The sequence below is a fragment of the Anarrhichthys ocellatus genome, unplaced genomic scaffold (genome assembly GCF_004355925.1).
Source record: "Anarrhichthys ocellatus isolate YVR2014 unplaced genomic scaffold, GSC_Weel_1.0 scaffold16, whole genome shotgun sequence".
Taxonomy (NCBI): domain Eukaryota; kingdom Metazoa; phylum Chordata; class Actinopteri; order Perciformes; family Anarhichadidae; genus Anarrhichthys; species Anarrhichthys ocellatus.
Window position 1 is genome coordinate 6,791,833 of NW_022280046.1, and position 14,322 is coordinate 6,806,154.

The window sequence follows — 14,322 nt, forward strand, 5'->3', positions numbered from 1 at the left end:
TGTTTCTTTAAGTCCATACTATGGTGCAAATGCTCTGTAGGGATCAGGCTTCTAGACGTAGTTGCCAACAGATCTTCGGGTCAGTGCTGCGATTAATCCTAAAGAACTTCAATCCATTTCCTTCATCCGCTATTGATCTTTCAAATCTTGAACACTGACCTGACTGAGCTGACCAAGTAACCTACTCTTGCAATAACTGTTTGTTTTTTTTGGCCATCTGGGGGAAGTGTGAACTCAACATTGACATACCATCACCTCATTAAGTTATATGAACAACTTGTCAAACATTCTATCACTGTATCTATGTTTTCTGGCTTTCACCAACACCAACAGCAAATATCTGGCACAGTAGCTGCTCAATGCTCCACTACGTTCACCAGCTACAGTAAATAAGTGGGTTGAAACTCACTCTAAAAGTCAATACAGCTGAGGGGATCCACAGACCAGGGTGACAATTCTTGTCTTTTGATAAATTGTATTTCTAAAGATAACCATACTCTCAATTATGATCTAATCTAAACAAGTTAGTACGGATTGTTGGCAGTATGTGTTTGGTATTATTAGTATTTCTTATAAATCAAAGATTGTATGGATGTATCAGCATTGATCTTAGCTGAGTGCAGCTCAGATCCCTAACCATGTGTAGACAGCCATTTTGATTCACTGCAAAAGATCTGCACATAAATGGCCCAGTGGAGTACATTAAGTACTTAATACAAGACGTTATGCAACGTCATGTGTTTGTAATGATCATTTCTTGCTGAGATTTTGTATGTTGGTGTGCAGTCAGGCTTTTGATGTACACATTGGGATGTAAAGATCTGGCATTGCCCCTTTAAGAAGCAGATGTCTGTAAAAAAATGATTTCAACATATTGTAACACTACTTCTTTGGGGCTCCCTGGGGAATCATTCTAGTGTTTCAGGATGAGGAGAAGAGTTGCTGCTGCCCTTCAAAAGCCAGAACGGAGAAGGACTAATCCTGAAATAGCTGAATGGATCCAAACTTCACTGTGTGGTCACACAGGGATGAAGTGCTAAGCCTGTAAACCTCTGATGGAGAGCTCCACTTATAATTATCAGTTAGGTGCCATAACTAGACTTGTGGCAAATCATTGTTATTCTCTGCACCAATTTCTGAAATAGCAAAATACAAAACGTGATGTTGTAACAAAAAAAACAACAGTATTATACATTTTAAATGGATTCTTCTTTGACTCTTTGTATCTTAGGTTGACTGAACAAATCCTTCTCTGTTGGTAGTAACACTCCACAAAATATGATGAGCACCTCAAACAACCATGTTTTGGTTTTGAAATATTTCAGCATCCTACAAAGTTAGCGCACAATTTATTCTGCATGCATGTTGTAGTTGTTAACTCAGTAAAGCATGAACCCACTGGGGTCAATATATTCTGACTTCTTGTTTTTTTCTTCTCACTCATTCTTGTCTCTTCTCTCTAACCCCAACTACAATTGAGTAGGAAGGTTTTCTGTGTAAAAATATTTCATACTGAGCACTCAGACATAGTACCCACTGAGGATTATGATTTTTGTTTTTTAAATAAAAACAACACTGTATTGAGATTCATACTTTCCCAAACAAAATTCCATAATCTACCAGACTCTACTGGAATCTGACATGCTATTATGTACATTATGTTTGAAGCACCAGCAGCAATTTTGTCAACCGAGCATGGGCTTGTCTTCATTACACGTGCTGGGTTTGAGTCAAAGTCACAACGTGTCCTTGAGGATCCATTTTCTATATGGGGTAGGAATGTGGATAAGGGCTACTGCCCCATGCTGCTGATTGAGTCACGTTATGTGATGAGCTTCCTCTGCTCCCCACAGACTTAATGTCATTATGGAAATACATTACCTGCATCCTCCTCCCCACCTCTCGCTCTCGTTCTTTCAGCTGTGTGCATCTCTGAACAGGCCATGAGAAATGGATTACAGGAAGTTTTCCTATGAGGACACCATTGCTGACGACCTCCTGCCATTTCTTTAGAACTGGACTAATGTGTATCAATCAGCGAAAGGCATAATAACTCCCACGACTCGTGTCAATGATTTGTAGGCATTATGTGCTCGTGAGTAATACCAGGTTGGCAGGGTACAGTCATTATTTCTGTGATATAAATATAGCATGATCATCCAGCATCCGCAGTCACTATCTCACTGTCATCTGGTGTAATGATCCAATGTACCGGACTATGAACTCCAAATTTAGGTTAAAATGTTTAGAGACTCACACCGGTTTACTCAACATCCTACATTAGTTGTGGTGGGAGCCCGGAAGAAAGGTGACTCTTTCGGGTCTAGGGAGATGGAAAGGTGTGATGCTGTGGTGTATTTGTCATCAGTGGGGTGATTACCTGCCACAGGGCTTCCTCAGGCTAGGGTGGTAATAGGTTAGCAGACCTGGTGCCATGACATTAACAGGGCAGCCCCCGCTGTAGTCCTCCTTAGCCCAGTCCTGTAAAGCAGCAGAAAAGTGACATTTACTTTAATGGCACAGTACAAAATCATTGCTTTGTTTCAATCAACAATCGACAATTCCCGAGTCTAATTTAATCTGAGCACATTGCACAGCCCCCCACCCAACCTCAGACAATACTGAAAACTGTGCACCCCCATTGTCCGTTGTTATTTAGCTATTTTGAGTAAAAAAATCTAATATTATCACATAATAGAAATTGTTGTGTTGTAGGTTTGTATCACATGACTTGATTCAAAAAATGTACACAAATATTAAATAAGTAACTGTTGGCTCGTCAACATAAACTAGATGAGTGGAATGAAAAACTTTGATACCCATTTGGCTACCATAAAATCTGACCAAATATGGTTTTTTTTCTCTTCACTAAGCTCTAGTTATTGTTGTTCTATAAAAGTATGTTCCCATTGAGTCCTTACAAAGTGAAATCGTGATGTCTCCCCCAACAACACTGCCTTGAGTTTCCTCAGGGAAATTTTCCTTATAATCTTGCCTTTCAACAGTGAAGTGAGTTGTCTGGGGACTAAAACCATATGTCTACATGACTAATATGCCATTTCACAGTCAGCCTAGGTATGGTGTGCTTCATTTAATGGAGCTACGTAGCTATTCTGTACAACATTAGGAATGTAAAATATCTCCTCTACTGATTCCAGTAGTAGTAGCGCTCTTAGAAGCTCGGGCTGCACAACATATTGGTTTTGTTGTTTTTTAATCTCCCGCGCGATGTCAACTTGTTGTGATATTAACTGCAATATTACACTTTAAAGATAGCAACAATGTGTTAAATAATATCTGTCTGTAGGTGCTATGTTGTCTGATACGCTTAATTCTGTTAACTCTCTAGCCAGTCAAACACAGGCCTCGTCATTAGGCAGGGTCCAATGATAAGGATTACCCTAGGCCCAGGTACAGTAAAAAGTTATGTAGGTTCAGTAAATACAACCAGCAAGTTGCCGGAACAGGCCAGTGCTCCCAAAAAGTGAGTGAGCATCATTACTACATCTGCTCTACTCACCGAGACTTCTCTCTGCTCTGCCTGTCTGTCTTCGTGCCAAAAACTGCAGTTCATTAAATGGCCACTTGAGGCTGGCTCCAAAAAGCGAGTCCATCCCCATAAAACCCCATGTTAAAAGGCCCAAATCTACAGCAGAAATAAACATGTTTACAGCGGAGCATATTGCCAAGCTTCTTACTAGCTTCTGAGCCTTATCTGCATGAATATGGATTAACAACTGCATTGCTGGAATACAAAGTTAAGGTAATATATCAGGTATGTGATCAGAGGTCTTTGCTAGACCCAACTTGGCCCCGTTTTTAAAATTGTTTTGCGTTGTAATGTTAGACTACACTGTAACCATTATCAAACTAAAGCTTACTCGCAATTATTTTTTAGCAACTAGTTTTCTAAGTCTTTAAAAAATAAATTGGGTTCAGTTTTACTGACAGATATGTAAGCCTTTGCAACATAACATGGCTTTCCTCACTGGGATACAGGGTATATAATGAAACTATAAATTTTGGCACCTAAAAAATAATGCCTCAAACCAAATTATTCTTGTTTATTACAGTAGACATCTGCCACTGAACTACTTACTTTTTCTTCATAGTGGATGAAAGATGCAGCCTCACAACCTAGGTATTTAACCAGACTGGAAAGCACAGCTTCTCTTCTCTTCCCACCCTGCGAACAGAAGGAAATGCCTGTGCCAACATGATACTTACATTACCCTAGCTCATCACAATTATAACAGCCGGCTGCAAAAATATTAATGCGTATTCAAGAAACCAATCCAAGCTGGACAAAGGAAGCAGCAGCCAATTTGAATAAATCAAGCATGGTCAACATCCTGGTGAGACGTGGTGAGTTATGTACTGAGCAGCTGAGGCCTGAGGACCAAAAGGACAGATCTCCATAAAACATGCTGACGTACTGTATGTTGCAAAACTGTCTAACTAACTGTCTTCATCTGCATGTCACTTTACCTGCATTTTCAGCACACCCTTGTGCAATAATTTGGAGTCTCTTGGTATAATCCTTCCATAAAAACCAAGAGTCAATTGAAGCATGGTGCCAAATTGCTTTCTATTGGAAGTTTATAAAAAGAAAAGATCTCACTGTTTATTTGCTGCAGGACTGCTGATAGTGTCAGCTAAAATTCCAATAAAAACTACATAGGAAAATGCCATTTGATAACTCCACCTGTGCAAACCAAAAACAATCAACACATTAAAAGTTCAACATAGTGAATCCAACCAAGTACACGGTATGAAAAAAAAGGATAATATATACCGCTGAATGCGACTTAAACAGCACAAAGAGCGTATAATTGGAACCTTGATGTCCACTTTCCTCTCTTTAGCTGTGAAGTAGCATGTGGAAGTTAATTATTTAGCACTTTGTTCTTCATGGCACAGCAGGGAGACGGCTAAGCTTGAGCTCTGTAGCAAGTCAGGCTAATGACTGAAATGCCAAAACAACACTAGAGACAAGGCTAGGTGTTATTTGTCTTTTCAGGTAAAGGGAAAGCACTGGAACCCAATGAAAATGTCAACACAGTAGAAAGCAAGGAAAGGAAAGAGGAGAGGATGTAGGTATAGCGCGGGAAAAGTGTGTATTGAGTTAGTAGAAGCAGAGTATGTGAAATGTGACCTTATCAATCGGCAACATATGGCTATTGAGCCTGCTTGAATCCTACCAAATCTGTTGCAAAAATGAGTTAATCACCTGATAGTGTGCTGATTCTATAATGTAATAATTCAGTCCAGTGAAGTATGCATGCATTACTGGTTTACCTATAGTCGATAACCATTAGCCATCAAGTTGCAGAGTCTTTGTTCCACCTTCTATAGTGCAGCTATAAAGTCTTTGTTAACAAAGCAAATCTTTGACACTTCAGATATAGAGATGTCCAAAAACTACATCTGTGCCTGGTGCAAATAGTATGGCAAAAAAGAAACATAAATACAATTGAAAGACTGTAGCATTGAGTTGAAAAAACCCTTTATTTTCTGTATTTAGGAAAGTAATAGTTATTGAAAGCATGACCACTGTTCTCAGTCTATATGATGTCCTATTCTCGCACACAATTTTAATATTGCTACCCGTGAGCATTTTTTTAAATATTTGACAACACGTAGATCTATCATTAGTGTTGGGAATTCTTCATATTCAGAGACCTTTCGACCTGGTGCTTGCGTGATCCAGCCATTATTGCACATTTGATTTTTAAATGTAGGGGCAGATGTTGTTATCTTCATATTCAGAGACCTTTATTTTGAAAATTAGTTTTTCTTTTGTGATCACAAGTTGTTTCCGCTTTCTTTACATTCCGCTTGTACTTTTTTCCATTGCTATCAGCAGAAGTCCAGTGCAAAACTCCTTAACGATGTAAGTTATAGTACAACTGCTATACTGTTCATATACCTAATTTCTCTCTCTGCATTTCATGACATTGCATTGTTTAGTTGATAGTGTATTCATTGTAACGTGGTAATGCCGGTAAACAGTTGTTTAAGTAATTGGCATGTTCAGAAACTAGCCTCGCTAGGTACTAAATCACTGGCTAGCCTACCTAGTGTACACACAGTTAATGTGAGTTTCAATGTGTGGGATGATAACAATAGTTGTTACTGCAACAATTGCTGTTTATCAGGAGAGAATGCAGATCTTATTTTCTATTATTTAGTAAAGTGATACAGGATTTAGTTAATGCTGGCTATCAAGTTCAAGATTAGCTCTTGGTAATGGAATCTTTCATGCAATTCCACAAGTTGTGCCTATCTAGCAAACCACAGCTGATATCCATTATCAACCTAAGTACAATTACAACATATCAACTCGATGATGGAAAAAATCTGCATCAATTATTTTTCTCATTTACTATTTCTATGCATTAACATGCCATTTTAATGAATTACAATGGAAATTCGAACTGATGACCAGGGGAAAAGCTGTGTCATAAGCACATAATATGACATTTTCAAATTATAGATAAAGACTAATCATTTAAATCTGTCTCCACATTGATAACCCATTACCTCCTCGGAGCTCCATTGAGAAGCCTGCTGGCCGGCAATGAAGCCTACCAAGGCAGCATTACCACTGGGGCTGGTGGCATCAAAGGTAACACAGAATGGACACCCACTGGAGGATCCTGCCACAATTTCCCCAGAGAAGCCCTTCTCCTTCCAAAAAGCCTGTAGAGAAACAGAGCTAGTTCACAGCTTCATCATATATCAGTGGTTGCAGAAGCACAAAACCCATTTAGAAATCACTTGCATTATTAACGGCTGTTAAGTTATATCGAGTGCCATCTCTTTCTCTGCAGACCTCTACCCAAAGGGATTGAACTGCACCAAAAAGTTGAATATAACGTTATTTTCACACAAAGGTTAAAATAAACGCAGCATTCACAATTGGTTCACTCACCACTTTCCATAAACTTTACTGCTGAATGTTGAATTTCAACATTTTCTTAATTTGCCTTAATCTGCCAGCATTCTTAACATCTTGCACAGCAGCTGGATTCTCGCAGGATCACAAGATCACACGAAAATCCATCTTGGCAGGCTTCAAGTAATGCGTTTTTTGTCTGGATTACCAGTGTCCGGACCAATCAGCTTCCTGTGAGGAGTTACTGATATCTACGAGTGTGGTTTAGGTGTGTGTGACGCGACACGTAGAAGATGAGCAGTAATGACGATGAAGGCATTTCTCAGAGAAAAATATGTGTTTTGCTCTTCTCCCGACTGGCTTTGGCAAGAGTTGATTGACAGAGGGTTCATCCAAACACCTGCTAATTGTTTTTTTTTTAAAGTGCTTGCCCTTTTCCAAATAGTTTCCAATGACAGCTTCTCAGATGCTTCTCTATGACAAACCGTTATATGGCGCGTCAGGTAAGCATCCTTGACCAAGCTAATGATTTCTGGTCACTGCGTGTTTAGCACAAAACAGAATCTCTTCAAAGGGATCAACACTATTAATAGTAACTTTGTGAATTTGCAAATAAAATGTTGAATAATATAACCGCATATAATGCAATTCGAAACATCTGTTCCATTGTCTTATGTGTAAGCCCAGAAACCACTATCAGCATATGCTGTTCTCCTAATTAAGCTTAAACAGCAACACTCATCTAAAACAATTGGAAATGTAGACTGAATATATTTCAAACTAACCTTTGATGATGTTAAGCATGCAAGTCACTTTTAGGTGTTAAGTCTTAAGTCTAGCTACATTTTGCATGTGTTAGATAGGAACAATCATTTTCATAGAGTGAATAGAGACCACACAATACATGTACTTTTATTATTGCTTTGCAGTGGTTACAAATCAAAGTAGTGAAAAAGCATCTGAACTATTGTGTTATGAGTTATGAGTGTGTGGTGTGTTTTTTATGGTTTCTGTAGAATGAAAATGATTTTATAACTGCCAGGTCAAAAATGACCCCTAACACATGATTTGTACCCTGTAAGTGTACAGTTTTTATGGAAATATGAACAAAGGCAATGTTTAACTTTTTCTCATGTTGGGGTGATTCTAGGAAAAGTCATTGAATTTCAAGTTGAAAAAAGATCATTAAGGGGGTTTCCTATGCTGTTAAACAGAGTGGAGGGTAATTTTTGACCCCTAAGACGACACAAGGGTTAAGATGTGCAGATCCCTCAGTATGTAGCCTGCCCGGGAAGCAATGATAAAGTCTTCCCTTCTCAGTACCTTTTAGTACACAAACTGGTGTCTCACTTAAGGCTGGGGTGTTTTGGCTCATATGTATATTTTTTACTCGAGGTCGTGTTTTTCACTGCTCTGGGTTCCTCTGGTGTGGTGAATTCACAACCAACTCACACTCTTTCGATCCTTTGCATGATATTACAATTTCTGATATCACAGTAGATGCTCAAATGTACTCCATCTACCTTAAACATTCAAAAACTGACAGGGACGGTAAAGGTTTGACTGTTATTGTACTAACCAACACTGCATTTTGTCCTCTATCTTCTATAACCCTGTACCTGCAACAGCGTCCTGTGGCGCGAGGCAAGACAAACCCTTGTTTCTGACCGACAAAGTAAAAGCCATATCAAGGCTCTGATATGTGAAGGCACAACCCAACTCTGTCTCCGCAAACGATGTGGGGTCCCTCCTCGCCTATACAGTTCTCACTCATTCCACATCGGTGTAGCTCCGCAGCTGTTTTTGTCCCAGCATCCACTCTGAAAGCTATGGGTCAGTCGTCTTCAGTGGTCCTATTAACGTTATGTTCACCCAGGAATTATGGAGATAATCGCAGCTCAATGAGTGCTACCTTGGAGACTAGCATTAGTACCTCCATGCATGATAATAAATTGAAAGTGGTTGGCTGGGTTTCACTGCTTGATTTAGGTAGTATGACCTCTCTTGGGATGCATGCCTGCATCCCTCCCATGAAGTTACACCTGACAGCTGAGGTCTGCAGCAGGCTTGCTGCTACACATACTAGATATTTCACATAACAGTTTTGGCTAGTTGCTTGGCTAATCTAGGGAGCATTTTAAAAGCGGAGCCACCAGCGCCAAGTATAACTGTATTTTCATTTGTTGCAATAAATGGATACAAATCTACAAGAGTGCTCCTGACTGAACGGCCACTTGCCAAATAAATATGGTTCAGACCATTAATCTTTATTTTCATGCATTTTACAGTCAAAGTTTTTTCCAAGCCATAACTCAGTTTTACTAGTAATGCCTGGGAGTGTGTTAATACCTGGAACAATCATTACCATAAGGTTCTAATGCATTATGAATGAAGAGCAAATGGGATGTGAGATGTTATGTGATACAGAAGTTACTTCTTCCAGCTTGTGTTAAGAGGACGAGTCGTTGAAAATAATATTGAACTCATTGTAGTAATTAGAAAATAGCATTTTAACATGTTGCAATAAATTATAAACTGAGGCTTTGACTGTGTCCCTGTTGCCATGGTTTCTCATTATAGAGAGAGCCAGCGCATTCATTTAGAAGACTGAATGAAGTATTCACCCAGCACAGGGAATAAAGAGAAGTTATGGTTGTTTTGTGTGAGGAATACATGGCATACAGTGTAGAGCAACTATGTGGTACTAAACTACTATATACAAAACATAGCCCAAAAGAAAATACATTTATTTACATTGCCCTGTGCTTGCACTCTCCCAAGTATCGCTGTAATACATTGCTGCTTCCTCACTGACGAGACGGCGCAGGTGCTAATCCAGACTTGTGTCATCTCCCGCCTGGACTACTGCAACTCACTACTTGCCGGAGCCCCGGCGTCGGCCATCAGACCTCTGGAGCTTGTCCAGAAAGCTGCAGCTCGCCTGGTGTTCAATCACCCCAAGTTCTCCCACACAACTTCCCCTCTCCGTTCTCTACACTGGCTAACTGTAAGAGCTCGCATTCAGTTTAAGACTCTGGTGCTAGCCTACAGGGGAGTCAAAGGAACAGCTCCTTCCTATATCCAGGCCATGGTCAAGCCCAACACCCCCGCCCGACCACTTTGCTCTGCTGCCTCGGGGCGAATGGTTGCCCCGTCGCACAGAGGTCCCTGCGGCCGATCGACCCGGTCACAGCTGGTTTCTGTCCTGGCCCCACAGTGGTGGAATGAACTCCCCACCGACTTCAAGACAGCAGAGTCACTGACAATCTTTCGGCGCAGGCTGAAAACTCACCTCTTCAAGAAGGCCTACCCTGAGCCTTCCACTCAGCACTTATTGTATTCATACTAGTTTGTTGCACTTATTGTATTAGTTTGTTTCTGCACTGTACTTTTGCTCTGGTTTATGCTCTTAGATGCTTGTTTCATTAAAAAAGGAGATGTATTTATGACTTCTGGTGACTAGTAGTTCTCTTGAATACCTATGTTGAATACTGTTATTGTAAGGCGCTTTGGATAACAGCATCTGCTAAATGACTAATGTAAGAAGAACATTCTTGCATTACAATTTTACTCTACAATGAAAAAAATATTTGAAGTACCAAAAGCACTCTAAATTACATGTTTCTTTCAAATGATTTCTTCAGGGCCAAACCCATCCCCTTTTTGCACAGGACATTTGTCCTAAGAGCTACTGTTTTGAGGTATCACCAAGCATGAAATATGATGGCATACCTTCATCCAACTCTAGACCACAGGAGACACTGAGGAGAAGAGGCACAGCATGCTGGACAGGGTTGTAGTTCTGCAAACACCAGCATCACTGTTCTGGGCTCAGCTGCCTCAGTTACCTCCCAGGTTATAATTGCAACACTGTACCTGTTGTCTTTTTTATTTTATTTTGTATACATCAAGACAGGTTGCTGCCATCTTTAGCCTGACCTGTCATCACATAACAATACACTACTGGGACAGGAGGGGTTTACCTGTACATGCTATGCACAAACAGGCACCTCCAGGCTGTAGAATTTGCTTTTGTTCAGTCTTTTACATCCAGACTTCACATAAGCTTCATATAATGTGGTTTTTCAGCTGCTACGGGCGTTGCCCTGAAGAATTAACATTGGGGAGCATTGCCAGAGGTAAGTGGAGAGACAGATGTGATGCCTAGCCTGAGGCTGCCTCTCAAGACTTGGATCCTGAGAGGGACAGGCTGGTGCTTCTAGGATTGTCCTCCACTGTGGAGAAGATAAGCCAAGGCAGGAATGCAGACTCAACTATTTCTGCTGAAAATGCAAAGTCCTTGGGCTTGCACAAGTGATGGAACAATAGTGTTCCAGTGAACTGCTCACTCAGCTCAGTTTTATTACATAATCTTCTAGAGAGGTGTCTGCTGCCATCTGCTATCAAAGTGAGTGATTTCCTGTGAGGTAGGTTTTAAACCACTTTTCTTTGACATGTTTCAGGCAGGGAGTAAGATAGCCGTGTCCAGGACAAAACTCACTCTTCCTCTCCCTTCAATAGCCATTGCTGGTGCTTCTTGATGTCCTTTTATTGGCAGCTGTTTCTATGCACTGTGCACTTGTGCCATTTTGAATCTAAACCGGAATGGTTCTAGCTCTGATCTCAGCGAACAGGAAGAGTGAATTGCACGCCATTTCCATTCAGTGTAGTATCACCTAGGCTACAGTCTAAACTATAGTGGTGCCTGAGTGATGGTACACTCAGAGCTTTATTGCACACAGTTTTTTTTACATTATGACATATCGTTTTATTTATAGATAAGGCCATGCAAATATATATTGACCCAATTCAGTGGCATTTTAAAACACTGTCTACACTCATTTTGATGGACTAAAGTACTTTTTAAAAGTGATATAAATAGTAAATATATAGGATAGTAAATATCTGATCCCTCCTGATAGCTGACATTGTTACTGTGAAAATGTAGACTATCACTACAGTGTTCAAAAAGCTTAAGAGCCTGGGAGATTGTAGAGTCTTTGATCTCAATGCACTAGATGACCAATGCATGTTTTGTTGGAGGACATCTGAAGGATTTTAGGACAATGTATTGTGATTTGGCTACAACACAGGGTTGCAAAACAAAATTAAGTTGTAGCCTATTTGTTACACAAGAAAAAATGCATCAGTTTTGCGTTCCTGTAATGCATTTTTTAATTTAATGCAAACAGAGACAATATCACCTGATTGACAAACAAATACATTAGATAGAGCAGTTTGAACAGTGGCAGCGACATCACCCTTCCAACATACAGATTCTGACTTGTTTGTAATTGCTTACTCAGCTGTCTTGTCATTTAGTGTGTGCTTAGTCTTGGATGCATCTTTATCTCAAAGCTTTTTCAAGCAAATGAGGTGCAAAAATGTACCTAATTTCTCTCAGAACATTACTTTAGGAAACATGAACTTGAGTCAAGTTTACTCAAGACTTGATGAATTTTGGATTTGGACGGGAAATTCTAGAGTACCCGCGCATGCCGATTTAAAGTGTATTACTCCACAAGTTTGGGGAAGTCCAGATCTTTGCATTCAGCCCAAAGCCAAGTCAATGTCAGACCCTTATTTAGTCATTTTGTGTCATCGCTAACAGCTTCATTGAGACAGATGTTTACATTTTGAGAATGGTTAGCAATGTGTTGTGGGATTGTCAACACAAAAAGGTACCCCTGCCACAGACAAACGTCTTTTTTTTTTCAATTGGAAACATTTTTGCGGGAACTCCATTACATACATTTACACTTACAATTTGGATCCTTAAAAAAGAAATTGCGGAGGGTAAATGTAGTGAATTATATAATTAGGGACTAAATTCAGACAACTTGTGTGACTTTGCCTTTGGCTTGTTTTACCTAATTAAATCTGATAGTCTGCACCTGATGTGATCAGTAATTAAGATATTTGTTGTCAGTCTTGGTTGTGGCTTAATTCCGCTTTGCCTTGATCAGTATTCAGTGCACTGGTCGGGGGCATCCTTTTTTCTGACCCTTAGCTGCTGCTCTTCGTCAAGTCTGCTTTCTATGTATTCTCTGCATTTGCCTCCATCATTGCCTGCCATATGTCAGAGGAATGTTTACACTCATCCACAATGATATTTTATTGGGAAAGTACAGCATTTTCAATCATTTGAGGCCCCTGCTTTACAATTTGCAGAAAAAATATATTCATAACTGTAGTTAACTTTTGTTAGTATTTGTAGTATCAAATAAACAAAAATAATTCAAATGCATCTTGGCAAGACACCAAGACACAAACCTATGACATAATGACATTTTGTTCATTACAGTAGACAAATGTAATCTACTAACAAGGAGCACATGCATTTAGTTGATTAATCATATGGCTGTGGAGTGCAAAATGGAAAATATTCAACAAATCAAATTTTATGGGCTAGAAGTGATTTTGAACAAAGTGTTGAGATCTATAAATAACTTGTGCCAAAATAATTGACTGCTGTATGCTACAGGCTTTCCATTTCATAATTTAGGTTAAATAAATGTGTGGGGAATAACCAAATTACAGAGCCCATTTAACTAATTTGCAACATGACATAATGTCCCCTATTAATTTAACAAATTTCACGAATCAAAACAAAGAGCTTATTTGCAAACCCATGCATGAGCATGCGAGAGCTCAGGACTCGCATGCTTTTATTTGTTGGCTGTGGTAGGTACTGTGTGCGCGTGAATGTGGACTGGCGACAGTCTGTATGTAATGTATGTATGCAATATGTTATTTTCTATTCTTTTAACAACAGATACTGTATGTTTCCAAGACAAATTTCCTTCGGGACAATAAAGTCTATCTTATCTTATCTACACGCATCTGCAATTTGCAAGCAACAATAAATCTTGAAACGTGTCGCAGCCACCATTTCCATGTAAGCAGTGCTTACAAGTGCTTTTTTCTATGAACCATGAATTGAAATAGCTATGGGTAATACTATCCATTCGCCCACTAGAAATTAGCATAAATGCAGCTGGCTGATCAGGAGGCACCTATCTAAAAATGTGCAAATCAAACAGTATATAGCACAAATCGTTGCTCAACATTCTACACCCTCTTCAGTGAGCGCCATAGGAGCAGCAGGGCTGGAACACGAGGATATGTAGGTGTATCGCCCCGGTGGGGGTGCAACACAACTGACACACACACACCCACTCTTTATCGGCCAAACCATCCCCGAAGCACAGTAGATGATGAAGAACAAGCATGTGTGTAACCCCAACCCCTCCATGTATTCCCTCCAAATCAAGACAGCCAGACATCAGTTAACCAGGGGAATGATTTGTGCACGCCACTCCGTATTAACACAGAAGTGGCGGCCACAAGGGTAAGTAGAGTGGAAAAGGCAGAGCCTGTGATGGGGACTTTGAACACATCGTTGCATGCTCGCCTGCAAATAT

General features: G+C 39.9%; 1 protein-coding gene across 1 annotated transcript in view; it reads right to left on the reverse strand.

The window, feature by feature from the left end:
- The window catches only part of LOC116388181 (probable flavin-containing monoamine oxidase A), a 33,853-nt gene that overhangs the window by 4,987 nt on the left and 14,544 nt on the right, over nucleotides 1-14,322 (reverse strand). Inside the window, exons 9-11 of the mRNA XM_031855848.1 lie at nucleotides 6,544-6,702; nucleotides 4,100-4,186; nucleotides 2,381-2,481 (exon numbers count right to left, since the gene is read on the reverse strand). Coding sequence (XP_031711708.1) covers nucleotides 2,381-2,481; nucleotides 4,100-4,186; nucleotides 6,544-6,702 — 347 coding nt within the window. The remainder of the gene's footprint in view (nucleotides 1-2,380; nucleotides 2,482-4,099; nucleotides 4,187-6,543; nucleotides 6,703-14,322) is intronic.